This window comes from Pelecanus crispus, chromosome 1 (genome assembly GCF_030463565.1).
Source record: "Pelecanus crispus isolate bPelCri1 chromosome 1, bPelCri1.pri, whole genome shotgun sequence".
In the NCBI taxonomy this organism is placed as follows: Eukaryota; Metazoa; Chordata; class Aves; order Pelecaniformes; family Pelecanidae; genus Pelecanus; species Pelecanus crispus.
In genome coordinates this window covers 82,865,036-82,891,936 of record NC_134643.1, presented here as the reverse complement: position 1 = coordinate 82,891,936, position 26,901 = coordinate 82,865,036, and the positions used below count along the sequence as shown (strand labels likewise).

Sequence of the window (26,901 nt, the reverse complement as noted above, 5' to 3'; positions counted from 1 at the left end):
GCAGAGCCACCAACTTCGAGAGAGAGAAGGATATATTTCAAAAGTGATTTGAAACACAATAAACTGGATTTGTTCTTAGATGATAGACTTGAAAAATGCGAATATAGTTATTAGGCCATAAACCAATTGTTTATCTGCATCCAAATAAACTGGTGAGTAAGTCTGGGAAAGCAGACAAGAAGTTCCTAATAGATATATGTTTCTAATCCTTAACTTAGATGCTGCATAAGCTTCTACTTCAATGAAATATACAGAAATACAGATAATATTACATGTAGCCCGAGTTACCACTTTTTAAGTGGTTCAGTATAAAAATATTTTAAATATTAAATTCTTGTCATTAGGTTGTCAGGTATTAATTTCATTTGCAGGGTATCACCTATGGTTGTGCAAAACAGTACAAACCAAGAAGAATCTAGTAAAAAGGAAAACTCCACTAAACGGCCAGATGGACCTGATTATCTGCTGTGCTGGGAAGAAATGAAACCATAAACTAGCCCATACAACAATCACTTTGTTAAAGTTTTCAATAGACATATGATGAAATTTTCAGAACATAAAACCTCCAGACATGAGATAACCTCTAGCTAGTGGAGGAAAAGAATAAACGTCCCAGAAGCACAGATTGTGCTATATTTTAAAAGTAAAACAATTAGGGTGTAATTGACATTATGAAAGACGCCCCATGTCTACTTTAAGAAAAAATCCAGTATACAGGCTCACTTATTCTGCTATTATTTGAGCAGTTCAGCTCAAATACCAGTGATCAAATGACTGAACTCAGTGGAACACAGCTACTGTTTCTGTTTTTACTAATGGTCTAGCTGAACAGTCTGTGAAGTACATCTAATTTAAAAGTGGGCTGCTTGTGGGAAGTTCAGCAGCATTAGGGGCTCCCATAAAAGTTTGCACTAGTTCAGCTAAATCTATGAGAAATATATCATAAATTTTTCTAGCATAGTGAAATTCCAAAGAGATTTGTAGCGCCATGTGAATTAGAATGACACCAGTGAAAGAAATGGAAAGCATATAGTTTATTAGTAAGGAGATCTTAATATGTAATCATTAAAGGATGGTGATTCATGTTTGTTCTGCACAATGTCTTTGGTGTTTCATATAGTAATTCCTAGGCCTGTAACTGCAAAAGGCCAGAAATGCCCAAATTCAGACCTGAATGGGAGGGAAGAATCCCCTTATCAAACTGGGGGGAGCAAGGTACAGTGGAAAACAAAAAAGGATTTTCAGCAATCAGTTTGGGAACTAGCTATGGGTTTAGCATCCAGTTCTGCCCATGTATATTCATGCATGGGTCATTCCTGCATGTAATAAAATTTCCACGTGAAGCCAGTGTACTTTTTCTACCTTTCCTTCTTTTTTATTTTTTTAGCTCTAGTTATCCAGAGCTTGCCTTATGAGTTTCATTGAATGTTTCGATATGGATTACAAAATATTTTTAAATGCTAGAAGCTGCAGCCTTGATTTGCATAAAGAGTAAAAAATTAAGGTCAAAAAGGTCACAATGTGTTCATACAAGCATATTTTGTTAATATCTTGGGCTTAAGGAATTTAACAGGAGTTCAGTTATGAAGACCAACAGATAAGTTTAAAATATGCATTACTTTACCTTGTTGAGACAAATGCATTACTTTACCTTGTTGAGACAGATGAATTGGAATCTGTATTTCAAAGCGTATGTATATGCCTTGTGAAGTGTTCAATGGGTTTTGTTGTTGTTTTCCAAAACTTGACTTGTTTTGTGTAACAGCAAGATAAAATCAGCTTTGTCTTTCTCTAGCTGTGTGAGGCACATGAAGAACACTGTTTAAATTGTTGTTTAAGCTTTTCAGATGCCTAGGCCTCCTCAGCATTAGTGAGTCACAGTGCAGGTGCAGTTCACAGCTGGGAACAGTGACAAAGGACAAAGTGAATCAGTTTCTTTTTCTTTTCAAATCTTCTGTAACATAGAAACACAGATGTGGAGTTACTAGGGAGTGAAATTTGATTTCACTTTTGCCTTTCAAAACTGAACCATAGGAAAAAAAAATCTTGGTAGCAAGTATTTGAAAGTCTTATGTGTCTGACAAAAACCACAGAGTGTGTATTATGGGTAACATTTTGCTTTGAGTAGAAAGTGCAAGCTTGCTGAACTTGATACAAATGACCTGAAAGGCCTAAATATGAAGAAAAGGGAAAATAAAGAATGAATGAGAGTTGGAATGAAATGCTAACTACATTCACCCGCTCCAGTTAAATGCAAGGTTGTTTCACCTAGATTTGGCAGGCACACAGATTAAACTGCGAAGACATATCAAAGGCTTGTGGTTTTCTATATGAAGCCACTTTTAGAAGCTATAGCATGTTAGAACACATGCAAAAGCATTTCCAATAGCACTGTCAGTCTGACAGAACTGCAACCCATGTCACAGCAGTTTTTCTGTCCTTTCTGGGTATTTTTTCTTGAGGAAAGAAGAAGGGCATGTAGGAGGCTTCTCTTCTGTTGGCCCTTCCGTGCTTGTCTCTTAGCATTGCAGTGCTTATTGTTTTTACTGCAAACTGGACTATTCTGTACCATTGAACTTGAGCTAAATAGTTGCTCCAGTAAATTGGTGTTAACTGGCAGAGGTACTTGGGATCAATTGCTCAGAATTTCCAGTAGTAAATTTCCATGCCAGAGGTAGCAGTTTGAACCCCTTTATATTTAATATGTTTTTTGAGGTGTGCAGTTCAGACTTTTCAAACTTCAGGACACCTGCCTATCTTAAAGCATGTGAGAAGCTATGCTGACTTCTACTAAATTAGAGTTCTTCCTTTTTTGAAGCGTACATATATGTTTTCAGAGCCTGTGTTAGACCATGTGCCTACCAGCTGGAATGTGCCATAGTAAACCTGTGTTACGAAGGAGGTGTCATTTTCCAAAGCCTAGTTATTAAACATTCTCTGAGCAGATAAATAATAACTTTTGGATATACAAGTAGAAAAAGATTCTGGTTGTGATTAAGAAAGCCAGAGAATTACATTATTTATAATTCTTTCCACATACTTCAATGCACTAATTAGATTACCAAGAAGGAACCCTCTTAAGGTAGCCAGGGAGAAACTTTCTGAGACATGTTCAGGCACCTGCAGGAATCTGCCAGCCAAACGCCTGCTGTAGAGATGGAAAATCATCTTTTCTGTGGTTACAGCTTTCATACTGTCTTCCATAGTAACGCTAAAGGCAGCTCAACATTACTGCAGTTTGTTTTTAAGTCCTGAGTGCTGGAGAACTCAAAAAAAAAAAAAAAAAAAACCCCACAAAAAAACAAGAAGCCTTTCATAAGAAAAAAGAGAGGAAAAGGAAGGAAAAATCCCAGACTTTAAGGGGTCATCTGGGTGCACTGAGGAGCTGAAGTGCTGTTAAAGAAACACTGCTTTAACTTCCTCCACTCCCCACTAACACATACTGCATTTCAAAGTTGAATTTTGGGGGGTCTGCTTTAATTTTGGGGGCTGGCAAACTCATCTGTTTGTACTGCTGGTAATACACAGCACCTGAGTCACTTCATGGGCAAGCCACATTAAATCTGGACAAACACCTGGCAAGACAGAGCTCGTGCTGAGAGCAGTCTGCAGTTCAAAATAACAATATTCATTAGAGGATATAGATACTACAAAGTTGACTTCATCAAGTGAGAAATTCATGAAGAATAAACACAAGCCTAATTTTTTTTTAACTTGGAAAGACTCAGTTTGATAGTAGTTGGTCATTTTTTCCCTGCAAATCTTCCTTCCAGCTCTTAGAACTGCTCTGAGAACAGGAGGAAATATATTCTTCCCATGCCTTTATTGCTGATAGTTTCTTCTGAGAAGCCTATTTTTGCATAATACCTAAGTATTTGTCAGCAACTTTTCCCATAAAAGGCAGTATTTCCACATCCTCTTTTGTAGTCAGTGTAAATTTACATATTCTTTTAAGTCTCTTTTGGCTGTATTTCTGCTACCATTCAAGGCAAAGTGAAGGGAGTGGGACTGGGTTTAGGGCTGGTGCTCCCAAATAGAAGTACATTTTTTCTATTTAAAGCTCTCCCCAGTGGTTGGTATTAGTGACAGAATTCTTCATTTCCTCACCAGAAGCTTTCTACTCCTCAGGGGTGCAAGTCATCTTTCTCATGTTATTTTATGGCAGTGTCAGGGCCCTAAGTATGCTAAAAAGCCTTAATGGCCCTGATCAGCCACACCTGGGGCCACCCCAACACCCATGGCCCAGGGCCTCTATTTAGGCTCAGCCCTGGCTACTTACTGCCTGTCTGAACTGTGCTGGAGGAGATGTGGTCTCCAGCTCAGCCATGGTCTGGTGATGTGGATCTCAACCTATGGGCTGACTTCCATACTTGGCCTCAGACTTACCTCATCACCTTGATCTTGCCGTATGATTTAGACTCTTTGTTAGACATGGCCATTGTCTGCGAGTCTATCCTGCTGTGGGGCAGGGCCCCTGCCTGGCCAGCTGTGCGATTACCTTGGTTTGCCTTGGGATGCCTCCTTGGGATCACCTTCTGTTAGGGAGCAGCTGGCCCTTGTTACATTACAAACCCTTCTGATGGACCAGCCTTCACCTGGACTCTGATTCCCCCCACAGCACCAACAATTTACTGACCCCTGGACTCCTAATGAATTCTCTTCTAGCCTACTGGGGCTCATCAGGAACAGACCAAAGCCAAAACCTCTGTGCCACTCAGGCCCTTCTTGCCTCTGTGGCTGTTCAGGGGTGGCCTGACACCCTCACAGTGATTTAGTCCCTCTACAGCAAGTCCCTACTGATCCCAGACCTGTGTGAGGACATGCCTTGCTGAGAGGGGAGGCTGCTGTCATGGCCCTGAGGGCACTAATTGGCCTCATGATCCTGATCAGCATCACCTGTGGCCTCCAGCCACACCCAGGAGCTCTGTGTAAGCTCAGCACTCTGCTGGAGGAGGTCCTCTCTGGCTCAACTGCAGTTGTGTCTGGCTACAGAGTCCTTTGATCCTGGCTTCAGCCTGTGGGCTGATGTCTTGGCTTTGTCTCATCCCTGTGGACCCACATGCTGACCACCAGACCTGATCCTAACCCTGACCTGTGGGTGGATTTTCTGGCTTGATGTTGGACTGGTCTTGTTGCTGTGATATTGCCTTGTAATCTGGACCCTTGGTTGTACCTGGCTGTTCTTTCTGTGTCTGTTTTGCTTGGGTGCTGTGGGACCAGGCCCTGACTGGGGAGGCACTGCCCTGCTAGCTATGTTATCTCCCTTGACTCTGGGGTTCCTGTCCCTTAGGCAGTACCTGGCCCTTGCTGCACCCTGATAAGCAATGAGCAGAGCCAGGTATGATAATATGATGTATCCTGTGGCTTAAATACAATTTTGAGTGGCAAAGAACTGTATTTGTGGGGGGAGAAAAAAAGCTGAGCATAGGGTTCAGCTGTATTTTGCTCTACTGGTGTATTTACTTTGGGAGATATCATGTCCTGGAATGGTTGTGTGTTCCTCCTCTTGCTATGAAGATTCAGCTGGGATGGTGTTAATTCTGTCCCCTTTCTTTCCTGCTAGCGTAGGGCATAGCTTACCTTGCTGCAGCTAGTGCAGCAGAGTTTGACTGCAGAGTTTGGCAGACATCTGTGCGTTGGTTGTGTGCAAGTCAGTGCTTTCAAGGCTTTCTTCTCAGCTCTGTGGAACTACATTTTAAAAGCAAAAAACTGCAAGCCTATTGTTTCAAGCCCACAGGGCCAGTCCTTGCAGTTTTGGGAGGGTGGAAGCAGCCAGCTACAAACTGTGAGAACAGTCATCCTAGGTCCAGACTACTGGTGCATCCAAAACAGTGGCCAGTTGTGCATGCCTGCTGAAGAATGTCAAAACAGGATAAATCTGCAGTGATGTTTAGCATACTCTTCTGGTTTCCTTATGCACAAATCCAAATGCTGTTGATCCATATGTCTCTCCTGATACTTCTCTACTTTTTTTTTTTCTTTCTTTCTTTTTTCCTGCTTCTGGGGGAAAAAAAGGTACTGCATTGCAGTGAATCAGATGTTTGTTTCTGGCCTAGGTAACAGTCACAACAATTGGTTATGGAGACAAAGTTCCCCAGACATGGATTGGGAAGACAATAGCTTCCTGTTTTTCAGTATTTGCTATATCTTTCTTTGCTCTTCCAGCGGTGAGTAGAACTTTGATCACTTTATTAGTGTCTGTCTGACTTAGGCTCACAATCAGGTAGTTTTAAATTGGTGCATTTGATAGGAAATAATGAGGTTGGATGTTGCTTCAGAATGTGCGTGCACATATCCTCAAGTGTATGTTTGTGTGTCTGTGCACACACACACACAAACGAATGAAATTGCCTGTATCTTTATTGCAGTCATTTTAGAGAGATGTGGCCTAGAAAGGAGGTAAGAATAGTTTTCACTACTCGGAGAACTGAAGCTATTCTGTGAGGTAAAGAGAAAGAGAGGTCTTTTATCAGCATGTTGGTGCCAGAGGTGAAACGTCCTTCATTTCTACTATTCTGTGATTATATAAGAACAATTTGGGGTCCTGTGAAAAGAGTAATAATGCCATGAAGCAGAGGTCTAGAAAACTGCATCCTATATGCTACTATAAAGCATCTTTGGGCTTTTTGGATCTTCAGCTAAATGAATGGGGGGAAAATAAAGACAACAACATCAGAACAATTAGAAAAGACGAAGTATTTCTTCAGTAACTATCAGTTTTAATAGAAATACTGAAATTGTAAAGCATGTCTTTGATTTTCCAGGCAAATTGAGCAAAGAAGCCAAAGTGGATTCTGGCTTTGGTTGCTTTTATGGCAAGGAATTAAAAACAAGTTACTGCCTTTGTGAATGCCTCTGACTAATGTTACCTGTAGATCACAGCAATAAACACATGCTATTTATTGAAGTTACATGGTGCCAATATCAATGTGCTTTTCAGATTTATTTGTTGGAATAAATAGAATTCCATCACTGTGGACATTTGAAAATTCAGAACTTCTCTTTTTCTAGGAAAGTCTTTTATAAAACGTCTGTTTATTTCATATGCTAAGTATTTGGTTTAGGCATGTGAAGACATATCGGAGTCTGACTAGCAATTTTGGTTACATTTAGGGTATTCTGGGGTCTGGTTTTGCCCTGAAAGTACAACAGAAGCAACGTCAGAAGCATTTCAACAGACAAATCCCAGCTGCAGCTTCTCTAATTCAGGTAAGGCCTGAAACAGTAAAATGCTTAGGAGAGTATTGGAGAGGGAGTGTGCCCTAGTAGTTAAAGTACTGAGAATCATAGTTACTAGACTTTATTATAAATCTATGACTTGTGTTTAACCACTTTCAGTCGCTAGAGAGAATTAGATAATTGCATTCACAGGCATAATGACAGTAACGGGATGCAATGAGTCTATTTGGTGAAATAGAAAAATAGAAAAAAAGAAAATCTTTGTTATAATCTTTAATTCCTAACTTCCTTTTCATATTTCCTTAGATCCTGTGCATCTGCCAAATCCTGAGGTGATGAATATGTATACATATACATGTATACACGCATCTCGGTTTAGAAAAATGTCCCAGCATAACATTCCATATGATAATATAAAGCATGCAATAGCTTGGTGCACAAATACTAAAATGTGGCACGCTGCAGACAAAGTGAAACAGCAGTATTCTATGATGCTTGTGGGGATTCACTTTTATGAGGGTTGTTTGGTTTTGGGGGGTGTGTGGGGGTTTTTTGGGTGCTTTTTTTTTTAACTGTAGGCAGGGTTAGACCCCAGCTCTTAGGGAGAATTCTACAAAAAGCATACTTAAGATCACTGTGTGCTGAGTGTATGTTTCCTCGTGCAAATTACACTCACCACAGTTATAAACAGGGAAGAGTATATTTTTGTGGTATGGTGTTGTGTGGTATAGCACAGTGATTGCAGTCAGAACCCTTTGCAGCACGTTTACAATGATTGAAGATTTTGCTGTCAGTTTGATTTGCAGCAAAATTTGACTTACCTGTCCTGCAGGACAACAATGACTGCTTATTCACTGAGATTATTGGGTTTGGGTTTTATTATAGACTCTGTGGCGGTGCTATGCAGCAGAGAAATCATGCAGTTCTACAGCAACATGGAAGATCTATGTTACATCACCGGTCCAAAATCCCAAAAAACCACCAGCGCCATCTAGCCCTATTCTGAGAAAACAGGTAATGGAGAGTTGGCAGACCTCTATTTGGTTCTTACTTTTAATTTGATTAAGGTAACTTGCCAAAATCCTTATGAAGTGTCCAAAGAATTTGGAGAGCTGAAAGGCATTTGTAATGGGACGTTTGACTGTTTTCCTCATGCCACAGTAAGATTAGTTTAGTTTTCCTTAAAATATTCCTGCGGGACAAATGTCTTCTAATTTTAAGTTTGCCCTGGTGGTCAGACAGGTGCCAGTTCTCCATTGTTTTATCCCCTTGGAAGTCTCCTCTACCTTCTCAAAGGGTAGTGTCAATCAATTATGACACCTTCCTGTTTTGCATTAATTTTGCATAGTAGTTCATACAGGAAGAAAGGAGAAAGCTAGTTTAAAAATTTATGTTTGCATTCAACGTGGCTGACAGTATATATGCTTTTCTTGCTCAAGTACTTCTCTCCATGGTACTTTTATTTGGGACTGTCTGTAGAAATTTGGGCAAATTCCTGAGCTGTGGCTGCAGTGAAGTGGAATAGTGTTTGTCTACACAGGTGGGATTGCCTGAAAATAGTTGTGTAGTTTCGTTGGCAAGGTTGCCTAGCCTTCAGCACCCCTTCTGGAAAGGTCGGGGTCTGCAGCAGGTCTAGCTCAGATACCCAGGGCTTCTAAGTGATGTTAGAGGACTGGTTTTAGGCAGTGAAATCCCACTGATGCCTGTTGCCCAGTGGAGAATTGCAGTACAGTTTCTCCACAGCATGTGTAGAAAGTTGTAACAGCACGATGTGTGTGCGTGTATATGTTTTGGTGTTACAGCAGTGTGATCTACTCAGTGTTGAGCAAATTGTAACTTTGTCATGAGACTAGCTTCTTCATAACTAGAGGCAGAAAAAACAGCAGGAAAAGGGTAAAGCTGAAGTAAGGCTGGGTAGTATGTGCTGCTAGATAGCAAGCAATCCATGGTGGGAGAGGTGGAAAAATAGACAGTTTTTAGTGCCCTTAGTATTTTCGCTGTTTTCTCTAGTGAGAGGGATTTCCCTAACATATTATTAAACCTGAACTTCCCTGTGACCTGCTAATTCAAGAACATAGTAATGGTTCTTTCATCTCTTACCAATGGATCATCTCTTGTCAAAGGAGACTAGTGCTTTCTTTCTCTACCTAGCCTCTTATTTTAAAGACTTAAATGTATATTGATCATCTTGTGCATGTTGTAGCACTTTGTTCTCCAGAGAATTCCTAGTTCCTTTTCCTGCTATGACAGCCCATAATCTTTGCCTTTAGAAGCATTTTGATGCATGGTAGTACATCCGCTGTCTACAATAAATGCCCATTGTTACCATTTTTGTGCCCTTTTTGATTAATTTCAGCTCTGCAGCAATCAAACAAAAGCATGCTTGAAGAGAAGAATGAATTCCAAAAGACTGAATGCAGACCGTAATAAAATAAGAATTGGTTTACTTAGACCAAGTAGCATTGTCCCATTTGTGAATATATTGAGCCTGCAGCTGTTTGTGTTAATATGTGTGAATACTCATTCTCTCTGATGACGCTTATTTTTGCTAAATGCTTAGTGGTCATACCAGAGGCCAGAGTAGTTTGCAGAATTGAGTACAGTAGCCCTAGATCTCAGCTCCTTGTCAGAAGGTTACTGGAGCATCAGGTAAATTAAAGTATTCCTCTTAACCTCTGTTTTGAGGGGTGTGAGTAGTAGAACCAGGTGAGACTAGAGCTAAAGGGTAGGTAGTCATGAAGACTGGAAATAAATGCTATGTTGTGAGAAGTAGTATTTATGTAGCTAGGTGGTGGCAGCCTTCAGGAGGCAGACAGCACAGGCCATGTAGTCAGTATATGAGTGGCTGTTATTTTGGTCACAAAGGCAGATGGAAACCAGCCTGGTTTGGAACCAGTTGAATCCAAACCTTCATTTTTTGTTCTTATGTACCAATTGTAGGGTGTTTATTAGGTTGCCTCTTAGGCTTCTAAAATCAGGAGAACTTCAACTTTGGAGACAGGAGGAAGGCTGTATTGTCTCCTGATGTGCCTAATTCAGCTTTTTTTGGTAAAAGGTGAAATTTTCTTTAGTTGAAAAGCCTGCACAGTGCCTATCTCATAATTCAAAGTCTATGGTTATGTTTAGTTAGAAGTTTAGAAGGATGTTACAACCAAGCTGTTGTATGCTCAAATGATTAGTATTTTGGGTGCCTTGAGTTTTAGACCCAGTTTGAGAAATTTTACTTGAGACCTGATTTTCAGAATATGTTAGGCATCTTCTTCTGAGAATCAAATTCTTACCAGATTTAATTTCATAATTCAGCCTCAGCCACTTTGAAAACATTAACCAAGGTTGTAACACTTTCACAGGTTGTAACACTTTCACTGAATTTCAATTGCATTCTTTAAAAAAACCCCAAAAGTACAACCTCAAATGAATTTACTGTGTAGTGAAGTTCACGTGTACTTTTCTGGTTTTGATAGTATCTTCTGATACCATCTCATTTCTACTACCACAGGCTAGAAGATACAAAAGAAAAGGGAAACTAGGCTGTGGTAACAGTTCTGCAACTGTAATAAACCCAGGAGAGAATGCCTTGTCTATTCCACAGATCACTTATGATCACATTGATGAACAAGAAGGCAAAAAAGATGTGTCTTTCTACATTGATGAACCAGGAGGTAACTTACTTTTACTTATGTTAGCATTTTTTAAGAGACAATGTTAAAGTGAATTGAACTGATGAAGGGAAATTTCCATGAAAAAATAATTTAAACTAATTAGTAAAGCAAGATGCCTCAAACCAAGGACAATTGCATAACAAAAACAAGGGGAAAAAATTAAAGGGAATGTTTTGATTCATGTGGTGTGAAGGTCAAAAGTGCTTTCTTTGTTTACCAAAGATAACTCGATTAAGATTTTGGATGTGTTGTTAATTCTACTTTTCTGAATTATCTCAGACATGGATGGAAAGCTTCCTCAGATCTACCCCACCTTTAAACTTTACCTCACATAGAGCCTGAAGGAAGGAAAACAAACCAGGAAAAATATCTTTACTTTTTACAGCACCCTCTTAAACATTGTGCAAATAAATCACATAGGGACAGCTAAATATTTTTATGCCTACGTAAACAAAGAGGTTTTGATAAGTGGTTTTTTTTTTTCTTGCTTCATTTAAAATATTGTGTGTTGCTTTAAGTGGCTGTTGTATTTCAACCTGGAGACTGGCTGAATTTCACTGCTCAGCTACGATACTGCTTTGTTTGTAAAATTCTTTTTTTGATTAAGTTTGTAGTGGAAATGTGGGTATGAAATAGTATTGTTTACTCTAAAGTGAGTTTTTTTTGAAAGCTAATTTTTCCACCTTTGTGTTGATTTCCTTTGTCTGATGGGGTTGGGGAAACTTGTGCTAGTTCTGGATCTGCTAAATCTTTAGCTCAAGGGGAGATTGTTTCCTCATAGTCTGAGGAGTTACATTCCATACCTAGAGGCATGCAAAGCCTTGCCAAGGTAACTGAGGATTCGAGAGATGCTGGCCCTAGTCAAAGGTATGTTATCATGTGGTGCTTTGACTTAGGTTTTCATCTGTCTTTGATAAACATGAACATCACGTCTGTATAAAATTGCTACTCTTATGTGGCGTTGAAGCTGACACACAATTTCAGCCTGGAGAGAGCACGGCTGTAGTCTTGACATGATGGTTTCTTTATTAAAAAGTACTTTAGGTATTTTTGCCCCCAGAGGGAATATGTAGTGTCTTCTGTATTGAACACAGTCAAAAGTAGGAGTTTCACTGGGTTGCTCTGACTTTGCAGAGTTCCTAGATTGTATTGTTAATGCAACCAATGTCATCCATGCTAGAGCAGCCAGTCAGATGTGGCATAGCAGGGATCTGAGAGCTGTGGCATATTGAGGCACATCTGTAAGGAGTAGGAGCATCTGGCTCCCACAGGGATTTAGAAAGACTTTCAAGCCTGTGATTCGTGCAACTGATAGCCATGAACTGCAATTGTGGGAGGAAGAGTTTCTTCCACTGATGGAGGTTTTCATTACCCCTCATGTTCTTCCTTACATTTTATAATCTTATATAAATCTTGTATCTGTCACTTTGAGGTCAGAATGCTTTTCAGCAATGGTGGTATTTTAATTGTTGTTTGGCATTTCCAGTGCTTTTATAGAGTTCTGGGAAAGGGGATGAAGGGTGTGATTTATAAATAAAGTTGCTGCTTTAACTATGTGTCTCTTAACAGAATACTATGTTCATTCTCAGCGTGTTTATTGGCGCTGTGCAGCTTCCCTTGCTGACCATGTAACAGCAGATTTTGCTGAGTGTATTTTGATATCGTGGTATCAGTCTGTGATGGACAGAAGCAGCAAAGTGTTGTATAACTTGTGACAGTACTGCTGTCGCTAGCCGTTGTTCTCGTGGGGAACTTCAACTTGCTGGACATCTGCTGGAAATACCATACAGCAGAGAGGCAGCAGTCTCGGAAGTTCCTAGAGTGCGTGGAGGATAACTTTGATGCAGCTGGTAAGCAAGCCTACCAGGGGAGGTGCCTTGCTTGACCTGCTGTTTACTAACAGAGAAGGGCTTCTGGGAAATGTTGAGGTCGGAGGCAGTTTTGGGCTTAGAGACCACGATATGATGAAGTTCTCGATTCTGGGCGATGCCAAGCGGAGGGGCAGCAAAACTGTTACCATGGACTTCTGGAGGGCAGATTTTGGCCTCTTCAGGACCCTGGTTGCGAAAGTCCCTTGGGAGGCAGTCCTGAAAGGCAAAGGGGTCCCGGAAGGCTGGGCCTTCTTCAAGAAGGAAGTCTTAAGGGCGCAGGAGCGGGCTGTCCCCGTCTGCCGTAAGACCAACCTGCGGGGAAAACAACCGGCCTGGCTGAATACGGAGCTTTTGTGGAGACTCAGGGAAAAAAGGAGAGTCTACCGCCTTTGGAAGAAGGGGCGGGCAACTCAGGAGGAGTACAGGGATCTTGTTAGGTCATGCAGGGAGGAAATTAGAAAAGCAAAAGCCCAGCAAGAAGGTAATCTGGCCAATGTTGTAAAAGATAATAAAAAATGCTTTTATAAGTACATCAGCAATAAAAGGAGAGCCAAGGAGGATATCCATACTTTGCTGGATGTGGGGGGAAACATTGTCACCAAGGACAAGGAAAAGGCTGAGGTACTTAACACCTTCTTTGCCTCTGTGTTTAACAGCCAGACCAGTCATCCCCAGGGTACTCAGGTCCCTGAGATAGTGGATAGGGATGGGGACCAGAATGGAGCCCTCATAGTCCAGGAGGAAGCAGTTAATGACCTGCTATGCCACCTGGATGCTCACAAGTCTATGGGGCCGGATGGGATCCACCCGAGAGTACTGAGGGAGCTGGCAGAGGAGCTTGCCAAGCCACTTTCCATCATCTATCAGCAGTCCTGGTTAACAGGGGAGGTCTCTGATGACTGGAGGCTTGCCAATGTGATGCCCATCTACAAGAAGAGCCGGAAGGAGGACCCAGGAAACTACAGGCCTGTCAGCCTGACCTCAGTGCTGGGAAAGATTATGGAGAGGTTCATCTTGAGTGAACTCAACAGGCAAGTGCAGGTCAACCAGGGGATCAGGCCCAGCCAGCATGGGTTCATGAAAGGCAGGTCCTGCTTGACCAAGCTGATCTCCTTTTATGACCTGGTGACCCACCTGGTAGATGATGGAAAGGCTGTGGATGTCATCTACCTGGACTTTAGCAAAGCTTTTGACACCGTCTCCCATAATATTCTCCTTGGGAAGCTGGCAGCTCATGGCTTGGACGGGCGTAGTCTTCTCTGGGTAAAAAACTGGTTGGGTGGCCGAGCCCAGAGAGTTGTGATAAATGGAGTTAAGTCCAGTTGGCAGCCGGTCATGAGCGGTGTTCCCCAGGGCTCAGTTTTGGGGCCAGCCTTGTTTAATATCTTTATCGATGATCTGGATGAGGGGATTGAGTGTAGCCTCAGTAAGTTTGCAGACAACACCAAGTTGGGTGGGAGTGTTGATCTGCTGGAGGGTAGGATGGCCCTGCAGAGGGACCTGGACAGGCTGGACTGATGGGCCAAGGCGAACTGTATGAGGTTTAACAAGGCCAAGTGACAGGTCCTGCACTTCGGTCACAACAACCCCATGCAACTCTACAGGCTTGGGGAAGACTGACTGGAAAGCTGCCTGGCTGAAAAGGACCTGGGGGTGCTGGTTGACAGCCGGCTGAACATGAGCCAGCAGTGTGCCCAGGTGGCCAAGAAAGCCAACAGCATCCTGGCTTGTATCAGGAATGCTGTGGCCAGCAGGAGCAGGGAGGTGATTGTCCCCCTGTACTCGGCGCTGGTGAGGCCTCACCTGGAATACTGTGTCCAGTTTTGGGCCCCTCAATACAAGAAAGACATTGAGGTGCTGGAGCGTGTTCAGAGAAGGGCAACAAAGCTGGTGAAGGGTCTGGAGCACAGGCCTTATGAGGAGCAGCTGAGGGAACTGGGGTTGTTTAGCCTGGAGAAGAGGAGGCTGAGGGGAGACCTTATCACTCTCTACAGCTACCTGAAAGGAGGTTGCAGTGAGGTGGGTGTTGGTCTCTTCTCCCAAGTAGCTAGCGATAGGACGAGAGGAAATGGGCTCAAGCTGCACCAGGGGAGGTTTAGATTGGATATTAGGGAAAATTTCTTCACGGAAAAAGTAGTCAAGCATTGGAACAGGCTGCCCAGAGAGGTGGTGGAGTCACCATCCCTGGAAGTGTTCAAAAAATGGGTAGACGTGGCACTTTGGGACATGGTTTAGTCTAGTCTACCCTTGATTGGTTTAGTGTGGACTTGGTAGTGTAGGTTACTGGTTGGACTGGATGATCTTAAAGGTCTTTTCCAACCTAAACGATTCTATGATTCTAAGATGTTGAGGACTATGTTGTCTGTATTCATGACTCTGCCAGTGCACATTTATTCACTTAAGCTATGCTCCTTAAATGTTCATAGTTAGTCTGAGCAAAGCTCTGTACTTCAGAGGAAAGAGATTGAAAAGACAAGCCTGTATCTCTTTCTGCCTGACAGCTTGGTAACAGAGGAAAATGAAATAATTTTTTCCACTTTCTCTAAAAATGTTTTCTTGTTGTACTTTTTTTATAGCTGGTCTAATTTATTCTTGTTCTGAGACAGCCATGCATATTATTCCCTTAACCCTGACACTGGCTAAGGCAAAACACGAAAGAAAATGAAAAATAGGTAAAACTTAATTGGTAAGTCACACTTCATTTGATTTTTCTGATTCATTCCTTCTGTTGCAAAGCTTCCAGGAATGTAGCTGGCTAACTCGACTGCTCAATTGACTGAATATTCTTGACACCTCTCAAAAGTTTAAACCTGATTTCTCTCAGTGAGGTTTTCCTTGCCAGAATTAATAGGCTTCTATTCTTGGGAAGTGGAAGTACTAGGCTTCAAGCCTGTAAATGGGGGTATTTTTTTCCTCTCTTAAAAAGTTGAAAAGACAGAGAAAATAAAAATAAAAAAAGGCAATTGAAAAGGGCCATGCCAATTTCTATTTCAGTGTTGCTATAGTGGAATATTTTAGTCATTGGCTATGGGGGCTGGATGTTTTACAGATGATGGCAAACTTTGAGGTTGAATTAGATCACTTTTTTAGGCCTGACCTAGGAGGAGTGGAGCTGTTGCTTTAAAACAACTCTTCTAGTCTGCTGCTCTGGTCAGATGTGAGAGAGACTGTAGGGAGACCTGAAACAAATGCCTGGCAAGTGCAGGCAGCAGACTAACAGTCCCACTAAGGAAGTTCTTTGTTCTAGGCAGAAATAGACTGAAATTAAGTTAAAATTTCCTTGATAAAGGAGAGATTTATCTTAATTCAGGAACTGCATTGTGTGAGCACAGCTTTTTTTATGAAAATAAGGTTTTTCTTGGGATATCCTGTTCATGTCCACCCAGCAACTTCTTGGCTTGCTCAAAACTTGCTTAGGAGGCATACCTTTCAAAGCCAGGCAAAAATGCTTTCCTCTTCTATATGAAGGTTTGAGAAAAGGGAAGCCTTATAAAGCCTATAGATATGATCAACATTAAGGTTTCTGAGATACTTGTGTATGTGTAATAAAAAAACCTGTATTGGATAGTGTACAATGTAGAAACTAAATCTTTACATACCATAAATGATGGAATCTTGAAACAAACACTTGATAACCTAAAAGAAAAACAGTTCCTGACTTAGTTCTGCACCATGCATGGGGTTTTGGGTGTGATTAAGAGAGTGCTCTGTAACCCTAAGAACTTGACTATCCTTGCAGGAATGGAAAGACCAGAAGTCTTTCACAATAACAGTTTCCTTGTTTGAAGTCAAACCTCTCAAAATGAGGAAGCTATTTAGAAAGAAATTGAAAAGGAACAGCTAAAACAAACATGGATTTAAGAAAAATGATTCTGGAAAATAATTGTGATGCTGAAGATGCTCTAGTGCAGTATATTCTTTTCATGGATATCTATTGCTTCTACTGAGGAACTCCTTTCATACCAGGGTGCATGATTTAATTTTTTCGTGTAGTAAGTTAAAACCCTCAGTGATTTCATCCTCACCTGAGATTATAGCTGTAATTGTTCTCTGTAGTCTTGAAATTGATTTTTACCTGTACTTCTTGTCAACCATTGTGTACATACTCCCCTGCAGCAGGGTCTGTTATCAGGATGACAAGACATGTATGAACTCTGGCATCTTTAATGTTCCTGTAGGATTTAAAGAAGGCACTTAAGTATCAAGATGGAAGTTACTTATGATAGTGAGTGTGAGTGGCAGGTCATAAAGACTGATCCAAATAGAAGGAAAACATATAACACTTGAGTGTAACTGAAATCTTTTACATGGACTTGAGTTTCATCTTCAAATAACAGCTATTTGCTGCAATGTATGCTTCTCAAAATGAACTGAATAGCTGTTTCATAATGCTTTTTATTAGGGAGGAAAAAATTATAAAAATGTGAAAGTTTTTGGACCTTGAAGGTCAGCCTCCTGGGACATCTCCAGCAGATGGAATATATTATTCTCTGTCAGTTATTGTAGGTTGTATACACAGCTCATTATTGTAAAATTTGTCAAAGTCACAAGACTCTCACAGTGATAAATCTCTGCTGCGGTAAAACCAAAATTCCCTATTTATCACTGTACTTTTCTGTTTGCTTTTTGGAGTTTCTTGCATGCTGACATATTCCTCCCCCCTTCTCCTCCCCCCCACCCCAATATTTAAAGCAAAGCTACACAAGTGTAACTTTTCACTAGGAGGGGGGAGACAACTGTAATTTTCGATGACCCCCAGAATACATTTGTAAGCCCTTTTATATAAAGTGTGTAATAGTATTAATGTTGATTTATTCTGTCTGTAATGCTAGTTTGGATGCTGACATTACAGAATTCACCTATCTAGTAATGGGTTGGTTGTTCCTGGAAACTGGTTGCATTTCCATTGGGGAAAAAGGGCTGCTTTCCCTCAGTGGTGCAGATGGATTACAATCTGCAGTACATACAAAGAAGCAAACATTTTAAATGAAGTGGATTCATAGATTCCAGTGCTGACAAGCTGAGTGAAAGGTGAGAAAAAACATGTGGCTAAAATTAACGGAATAAAGCGCACACCGAAGCTTTTGAGGGTCTGCATAACTGTCAGTAAGTCAGAAAAGCATAAATATAAAAAGATATGCTCCAAATTAGTAAGAGAAATTATCCAGACACCATGCTTCTGAAAAAAGTCATGCTTTTAAGAAGGTGAGTTTAGCAGATGCTGGTGGTTTTCCAGTGAGAATCTATATTCAGCATGGGGCTGTTTAACTTCTAAATCTGTCCGTCAGTTCAGGACTTGTAGGTACTAATGGTACTTGCCTGTGAGTAAGAATTGTGGAAAGACACCTGTATGCCTCTACCAGAAAGCCCTGGCTGTCCTGAGTGAGAACCTTCAGTGAATTCTGGTTTATCTTGCATGACCCAAGTGGATGGTAGAACTGGGAGAGGGGGTGGACTGTAAGGGGAGATGGAGGCTGAGAGGAAGAGAACAGCTGCCTCTGCCAAACTCACTCTTACTTCTGATTAAATCTGGCAGCTTTTGAGGTTTAAAAATTTATTTTTGTTCTGCATTTATTCAACTCCCTGTTCTGCCTGATTTAGGACCAGAGTTTAGATCACTGGTCATACTGGACTTGAACAGGGATTTTGTACCAGATGGTCCCAGAGACTATAGGAGTGTCTAGCAAGAGAAGGTATTTGCAGCTCCCTCAAACTTGTTCTTATTAGTAATATTGATAAAACTGTGTTTAGACTTTTTATCCAGAAAACATTTTTGTTTTATCAAAGACAGTACATTTAGATGAATCGTAATATTTTCAACTAAATAACTAGATTCACTTGTGATATAAGACTGAATTTAGCTGTTAAGTAGCAAAAGAAAATTTCTCTGCCTGGCAGGGAGACTTTATGATGACATTGGCTTAGGATAAGCACATGGTGAATGACAAGTTTGTGCTGTAGAGTTAAAAAAAACAAATGAACAACAGAAGTCCAGTCCACCATGGACTAGTGGCAGTGGTGATTCTAGTAAAGTTGGCTATTAGAACTGGAAAAAAAGACACCACCAGCACAACAGTGGGGAAAAAAAAAAATAATTATGAGTTTCAAAGGAGGACATCCTAGAATAGGATGTTTTGTTGCCAAAAATTAATATTTCAGATAACTGTTAAAACCTTAATCTAGAAAATTAGAGAAGCAAATAAATGGTATTTGAGTCAACATGTTGCCTAATTATAAAACAAAGGCAGCTTTTTAAAGTGGGATTAAATGGACTTAATAAATTGTATAGTTTTTGGTAAGGTATTTCATGGTACTGATGTGGCCCTGATTATTCTGGGTCTAAGAGCGAAAATTTGCATCATGGTAGTCCTGCTGTGTGTAAGTCTCTGAGCAAGAGAAGGAAGGAAGAAAATCCAAGACCCTGTCATAGGGCTGTCAAGGGAGAATTCAACTGTTGGCCATAAAAACAGGAAATCAGTTTTTCTTTTACTATGTTTGAGCAATCAGCAGAATCTTTTCACAGTACAGGACCTTGTGGTGTTTTCCTGACATCTGTGTCTGAAGGAATGCATTAGAAAAATGCTAGGTCTTCAATAGCCTTGGTACAGAAGGTGGAGAGTGGAAGTAGAGGATAGACTGTTCTACCTTTGAGTTGTACTGGTAGACATTTGTTTAAAAATGTGAAAGGTGTGTTGGAGAGTAACCACAAAATGATAGGCTTAGCCAGCCTTGGGAAGAAGAGAGAAGTGAAACAGAGTTATTTGACTTCAAGAATGGAAACTCAGAGTTATAGATAAGTATGGTAGGAAGCAACACTAAGAAGTGTTATGCTCAAAGTCTTCTTTATAAGCAAGAGGAAGCACACATTATAAAAGTGAAACTAGAATTTAGTTCTAGAGTAACTGAAATCTTAAGATCTAATCACTATTAGTCCAGATTTAATTGTTACAAAAAGAATCAAATGCAGTATGTTTTTTGCATATTTTAAAAAGTTGTAATAATAGTAAAAATGCAATTAAAACTGTAACACATACTTCTTAATTTCTACCTGTTTCCCTGGGTACTAAGGTTTCATTAGCTACAGGGAGAGAGGGGGAAGTGGTACAATGAGTTGTTGAAATCTGGTGTCCTGCACAGGGAAGAATATGATGTTTGTGGTAATAGATTCTTCTTCTCCTGGGATCCACTTGGGGTCACTTATGAATGTTTCCTAACACACTTTTACATATATCTTCATTGGTGTGCAGCTCCAGGTTTTATCTGAATTTACTATATATGTTTCACTTTATGTATGTGAGATAGTAGTTCTTTGTTCCTGTTACCATTAAAACCAGTTTTGTCCTGCTCCAGGACTGCATTTTTCTTTAACTGACCATTAGTGAATTGTTTATAGCTGTGGAGTCTCCAGTGCCAAGCCTGTGCCCCATCTCTTATCTCATGCCTGTACTCCTATACACTGCATCCTGTGTTTCCACTTCTCAAGGTCTCTGATATTCTACCCAGCATGTATTTCTATAAACTATGTCATTATTTAATTGTAAATATCTCATTCTAGTAGAATAACTGCTGTTACTACTGTAGATATGAAACTATGGTTGTAAAACATAAAGATAAATGAAAGTAAAACAAGTTAGATATAGACACCTGGTCAATTAGAGAAATTGCTGTCACAGCTAAATCACTTAAAGTCAGGGCAAGAGAAGTTTGGACAGAGCAGGCCTGAGAAGCCTCAATCCTTAGGTCTAGCAAACTCAGTACAAAGCTTAGGCCCTGTTATTAGCAGTACTAACACAGGACAACACAGAAGAATTCAGGAGACTTAGGAGCTCCTTAGTGAATTCATGTGAATATCCCAAGCTGTCGCTTTTCCAAAACGTAGGAAAGATAGGAACAGTCTGGGTAAATTGTGAGGTTTTTTTTAATGACTAAACTTGAGATGAAAATCATAGAACCGTAGAATGCTTTGGGTTGGAAGGGACCTTTAGAGGTCATCTAGCCCAACCCCCCTGCAGTGAGCAGGGACAGCTTTAACCAGATCAGGTTGCTCAGAGCCCCGTCCAACCTGACCTTGAATGTTTCCAGGGATGGGGCCTCTACCACCTCTCTGGGCAACCTGTTCCAGTGCCTCACCACCCTCATTGTAAAAAATTTCTTCCTTATGTCTAGTCTAAACCTTTAGTTTAAATCCATTATTCCTTGTCTTGTCACAACAGGCCTTGCTAAAATGATTGTCCCCATCTTTCCTGTAGGCCCCCTTTAAGTACTGAAAGGCTGCAATAAGGTGTCCCTGCAGCTTTCTCTTCTCCAGGCTGAACACCCCCAACTCTCTCAGCCTGGCCTCATAGGAGAGGTGCAATCTAAATCTAAAATCTATGTGGAATGGAAGTTTGGCCCAATTATTAAACACAAAGTGTAAAGACAGTAATGACATCAGGAAATAGTTAATGAAACTGAAAATTAATTGTCACTGAAAATTAACACTGAATTTGCTAAAATGGCCACTGCAAATTGTGTCACTTGCTATTATTTGGCTAATGATTTAGTGAGGAGCAAATTGAGTCAGAACAGAAGAGAAAGGATTGGGAAAGATACACTGAAGTCAGGTTGCTTTCAGTTATCTGGGCTTGGAAAGTAAATAGCTGAGGAGTAAGGGAGTGATCAGAAACAACCTGAGAGCCACTTAGAGGACTGGTAGGAGCCTGGTGAGATGCAAGGGTCTATAAAAGGGCACACAATGCATGCTTTGAAAGGGAAGGAAGGAGGAATTTCCATTTTTAGGAAAGCCCATTTCCTAGAAGAGTGCTGGAGTGGTCAAACTAGTTGGAGAAAAAAAAAAAAAAGACAGTAGGAAGGAAATAAGTAACAGTGAACATGAACTGGTCAAGAGCAATCACATCAGATAATGTGGAGTATTTATCTGTGGTGTGGTAATATGCATTGTAGATAGGAGAGGGGCAGAAGACAGACATACTGATTTTAGCCACTCTTTTCTGTCTTATCTTTATATGTGCATAAACATGGGATCTGGGTTATGGCCTAGAAAAATAGCTTAGGCTACTGTAAGAGAAATGAAAATTTGTTGGAATATGATACTTAACAAAATCTTTACCAGTGCTTCACTGTTTAGCCGAGAAATGTGTTTAGAGAGGTTTCTGAGCCTGGTGCTATCAAATAAGCCCATCAGTGGGTCAGATCACGGACTAGAGTGGAATTTTTATTCAATATACAGTTGTTATCAACTCAGAAGTGGCTGAGAGCGCTCTGGAAGACAGCCTGTGAGCCTCCCACAGAGGCAGCAATGCTTGTGCAATTGGTTCCTGTCTCATGTTCCCCCGCTAATCCTGTATCTCACTAATTCACCGCAGTGATCTGTCTCCACACTTTTGATATCAAGTACAAAGGCAGCTGCTTGACCAGATCTCTGGTCTATTAACCAGCTGTTTATAGTACACGATGCCACAGTGTGGAAAAGATAACCCCCTCACTGCACAGCACTGGGGGATGCGTTGTGCTCAAATGAGCCCTTGTAGGCAGAGCCTTTTCCAGTACAGCACCGCAGCACCTGCTCTTTTCGAGGTCATATGATCCAAATTATTTTGGGGAAGTGAGGGCAACATTTGCGCAGGGGGAAGGTAATTTGGGATTTAAGGTTTCCCTTTTTATGGAGGGCTTGAACTCTGGTTAAGACCATGATTTTCTAATTCTGTTCTAATTAGTCAAGTAACTTTAATATTAAAAAATATAATGCAGATTGTGCATCAGGGAATGGGAAACTAATATATAAACAGAGGTTGCCTGGGGAAACAGTCTATGAAACTTACTTTTAAAAGCACAGATAAGTATGTGCTATACAATCTGGATTTTTATCAGCACTGATATTTTAGAATCTCATCTTTTTGTTAAATGTTTCGGTGAGGTAGCAACAGTCTCACTCCAGTGCAGCCCAGAATAAAGAGTGTGTGGTCTCACATGCCAAAGACCAAACTTCAAACCACTGTAATTTAATTCTGAAATGCAAGGTACATCTCCATGTGATCCAGTGGATGAGAAAAGGGAAAGTGAGGGAAAAACCCCAACCAGCACCTTAGACCAGTGGTGACATACAGAGCAATCGTAGTACTGTAGGCTGATGTTTTCCATTGCAGTTCACTAGAGACTGTATGGAAGTGAAGGCCTTTTTGAGCCACCCCAGGGCCTTCTCACTGAATGTGAGAAGCAGGTACTTCATCTTATAAATGGGAATAAGGGCAACTTTTTGCATTTCCTCTTTTTTTTTGTGTGTGTGTGTACGCGTACTCTTTTTGTAGAAAGCCAAGGATTTTCAGCTTTTGCCTCGAACTCTTTTCCACAAAAGAAGAAGAGGCAGCTAGAGACTGTTAAAATGAGAATGAAAGACAATGACAAAGCTCCAGCATGTAGTAGTGGGCTGTTAGACTGCAATGGAAACCCCGTTTTGGTGCTGAGGCTTTATGTAAAAGGCTTGTCTCCTGTTGAGGAGGGAGTGCTGCATGAGTCAGTGTTCCTGGATTCTGTTCCTAGCTCTGTTACTGATTTGCTATGTGACCTTGGGCAGACAATTAACTCACTGTGCTTCAGTTGCGTCATCTGTTAAATGAATATAGGTCTTGTCTCTGTCACAGAGATATTGTGAGTCTTAATTGTTTATGAAGTGTTTTTAGACTGACACAGCATTACAGAAGTGAAGAATGCTATTAGTCAATGCAGGATTAAACATAGGCCTACGCGTTTGTTTATTGTTAGCATAAACAAGGAGGGGAGTGGTAATCAGGAATGTCAGCTTTTGCGAGAAGAGAAGCTGATTTTTGCAGAAAATGTAATGAGTGCTCTGTGGGGAAAATAAGGTGTGATTTAATCCAGAATGTAAAGCTACTTTCTAGCCACAAAAATTTGTTCTGTCTGATGGGAATGACAAAATATTATTGTGGGAGATCGGGGCATCATGTTAAAAAAAAATTATGACTTTTTTAACTGGTTCTACTTAAATGGCTGAGTAGTAAATATACTTTTACTACTCCTTTAAATACACTTTTCATTTTGAATATGTGAGTTAATATGGCTTGAAAAGCATGTATTTTACATATTTTACTTCGTATGTCAGCTGGGAAAGCTGAAAAGATTCCAGAATTAGAAGTAAAATAAACCCTGGTTCTTTGGGGGTGGTGGTGTTTGTGTGTGTGTATATATATATGTATGCAACACTGACCATTAATTTAAGAAATGGAGAAAAAAAAAATTGTGTTCTCTTTTTTTTTTTTTTTTGGTTTTGCTCCCTGTTTAGATACCCAGGCGTTAGTCACTTTCTAAACAATTTTAGTTTGCTTGATACATCTCTTTACATAGCATGCTGTTTGCAGTCTCACAGATAATGCTTGGAAAACAATTTCGATATACAGGGATGCATGGTGTTCTTTCCAGATATTTCCCAACCACAAATCCATGGGAATCTCTACTTTTACTTCTGTGCTTTGGAAATGCTTTCACGCGCCACCCAGAGTAAGTGCTGTGATGGAAAATCTGGCCTGTCAACTTGCCTAAAAATACATGCACAAGGGAGTTTTACATCTTTCTGTCAGTTTAATCCTATCAGGTGTTAAAAAACCTCTGTATGTCTGAGTATAAATAGAAGGAGAGAAGTCTAAGAAATAAAGCTTTGTTTTAACCTCAGTCAATGATCTTTGTGGGTTTGGGGGCTTTTTTTGCAAGTAAAAGTTCAAGAACTTTTCAGAGAGTTAGCTAGACATAACTAAGCAATCACCACATTTAAAGCGGTCTTGTTTGCTATTATGTTGTGAATCTTCACACTTGAATAATTTTGGGTTTATACCTGCTGCATCTATTGCTGGCTAAGACTTTCCTTCTGCTGTTCACATGAGTGTTATGTCTGAGAACCTGGAACCAATGCACTTTGCTGTCCTGTTTGAAACAGAGTGATGGGTCATTAGGGTGATGCAAGTATTGCACTGAGCCACAATCTGGTCTAGTGACACTTCAACATTTTTCGGTTTTACTTCTACTTACTCCAGTAGAAAGCAGTATATGCAATGAGAGTGGCTGTGTCTTAGGGATGTACATAATTGAGGCATTCCAAAGAGAGTTTTGGGTTTTTTTTGTTTGAGCTTATTCCTGTTAATTCTGATCTGTGTAAGATCTGTCAGACTGGAGGTGAAAAGAATTAGTTGCTCTGAAGACTGTCCACAGTCTCTGTTAATCATGAAAACCTAGGAAAATAGGTGCCGCACCATGTATCTGCCCGTTAGAGGTAGTCAGAACTCTAAGAGTATTTTTCATGACTATTGCAAAAAAGAAAAGCAGCTGCTTGTCATTTACTTAACCTTGCTTGGGCTGAATTTAATCAGTGGAAAACATCTGGAACTGATTCCCCTTCAGTTTGGAGTGTCCAGTAATCTGCTGTGTACATACAACTGGTGCACCTTTAGCATTAGAATACTTGGCTAAACAATCTTTTGCAATATTGTTATCTTTTGGAAAGTAAAGAGGAAGCAACAGTAATTTCCTAATGAGCAAACATTTGCAATGTTCTGTATAGGTTGTGTTGTTCATTGATTTTGTGCAGCTGTTGTATGAAATCTATTGATCAGAGTTAATAAATTTCTAAGTGAGTAAAACTGCTTGTTTGTATTGATTAAAATTGGGCCAAATTCTGAACTCTTTAGCATTGCTTTGACTAAAACTGATGAAACAATTTGACCTTGTTACTTTTTTTGATAGAATGTGATGTCGAGTTATGAACAAACCTTGAGGATGTAAAAAGCTTCTGCTTATGATCTGTGAGTGGTTTGACTTAAAATTCTTAGTCTTTCTTGCAGAATTAGGGTGTCAGACTTTTATAGTGAGCTCTTGATATCTGCTTTTCAGCTGACTTTTCTGTTAAACTAAAGGAATCACTGAATTGGATAGTAATACTGGATAAAACGCTAACCATTGTTAAAAAGCCACTCAGTGGGAGATATATGGAAAAATAACTGATGCATTTAAGCAATGCTTTGTGTGGACAATGCATTCCTTCTTTACAAGGGAAGTTGGCAAAACTGGAATATATACTCTTTTTCAATATAAATCCTGTTCACTTGCAGGAGAACACTTATGGTTTCCAAAGAGGTTAATTTAAATATAAGTGAGTAAATGTGTCTCTGGGAAATGCTCTTCCTTCTTAGTGTTCTCCTGCAGAGAAATTTGCAGTGTATATCCCAGCTGACTTAATTTCTATGGGAATTTCTCTGGGGTAAGGCCCACAGAGGTGGGGGCGGGGGGAGGGTGATGAATTACTTTGGACATCACTTCCTCTCTGCTTTGTGCCTTCTTGCTTTTCCTTCTATGCTAATGTGGGTAAGACTTCTATATGGCACCCTCCTGTCTTGTATTACGAAAAAATACAGATGTGATCAGTGCTACCCAATGCAGCAGAAAAGTACCGAGCTTGGAAATATAAAGCAACACTGATGGCTTATAAAATTATGTATTATTTTAATAATGTATTACTTTTGTATTAAGCATCTTCCAGCAGTGCCAATCCACCATCAAGGAAAAAAACCTCCTGGCTTTCCTCTTTTTTGTTCTTGCTATGGTCTGTAGCATGTGGTCTCACCGACAAGAGAATTGTGTGTAGTTGGCATGGACTTAGAAACTCCTCTGTAAAAGGAGAATAATATTTTTTCATCTTTGAATAAGGTGAATGATGGGGAGAGCATCTATATAATACAATTGTGATAACTAATTCCAGGAATTCTGGCTTGCACACAACCTGGACCAGAATCTGCCTCATGGCTATGTAAACTGCAACCGTGTTCTGACCCTTTGGATCCATTTGTGTTCCTTTAAGTATTATATTATGCTGAGTTCTCAGAACTTGATTCCAGTTAAAAAAAAAACCAAAAAAACAAAAAAAAGCCTTAAGCAGCATAATGCCAGTATTTGTTGCTAGTGGCTTTTTCATTCTGTTTTTAATGGGGTGAATCAGACCATGGCAATGGGATACTCTAGACCTGGTTGTACTAACTCAATTAAGATCCATTTCAGGTCAGGTTGACCTGAATCTATCCTAGATTAGTTTGTGCTGAGTGAGCCATCATGAAGCAAGTGTGTGCCAGCAGCCCTGGAGAGAAGACTACAAGTTTCTCTTGCTGTTTCTTTGAAGGGCTCAGATTGGC

General features: G+C 40.4%; 1 protein-coding gene across 1 annotated transcript in view; it reads left to right on the top strand.

Moving 5' to 3' along the window:
- Positions 1-26,901, top strand: part of LOC104026622 (potassium voltage-gated channel subfamily KQT member 1) — a 518,395-nt gene that overhangs the window by 64,877 nt on the left and 426,617 nt on the right. The window contains exons 7-10 of the mRNA XM_075718092.1: positions 6,057-6,167; positions 7,114-7,209; positions 8,065-8,193; positions 10,679-10,841. Coding sequence (XP_075574207.1) covers positions 6,057-6,167; positions 7,114-7,209; positions 8,065-8,193; positions 10,679-10,841 — 499 coding nt within the window. The remainder of the gene's footprint in view (positions 1-6,056; positions 6,168-7,113; positions 7,210-8,064; positions 8,194-10,678; positions 10,842-26,901) is intronic.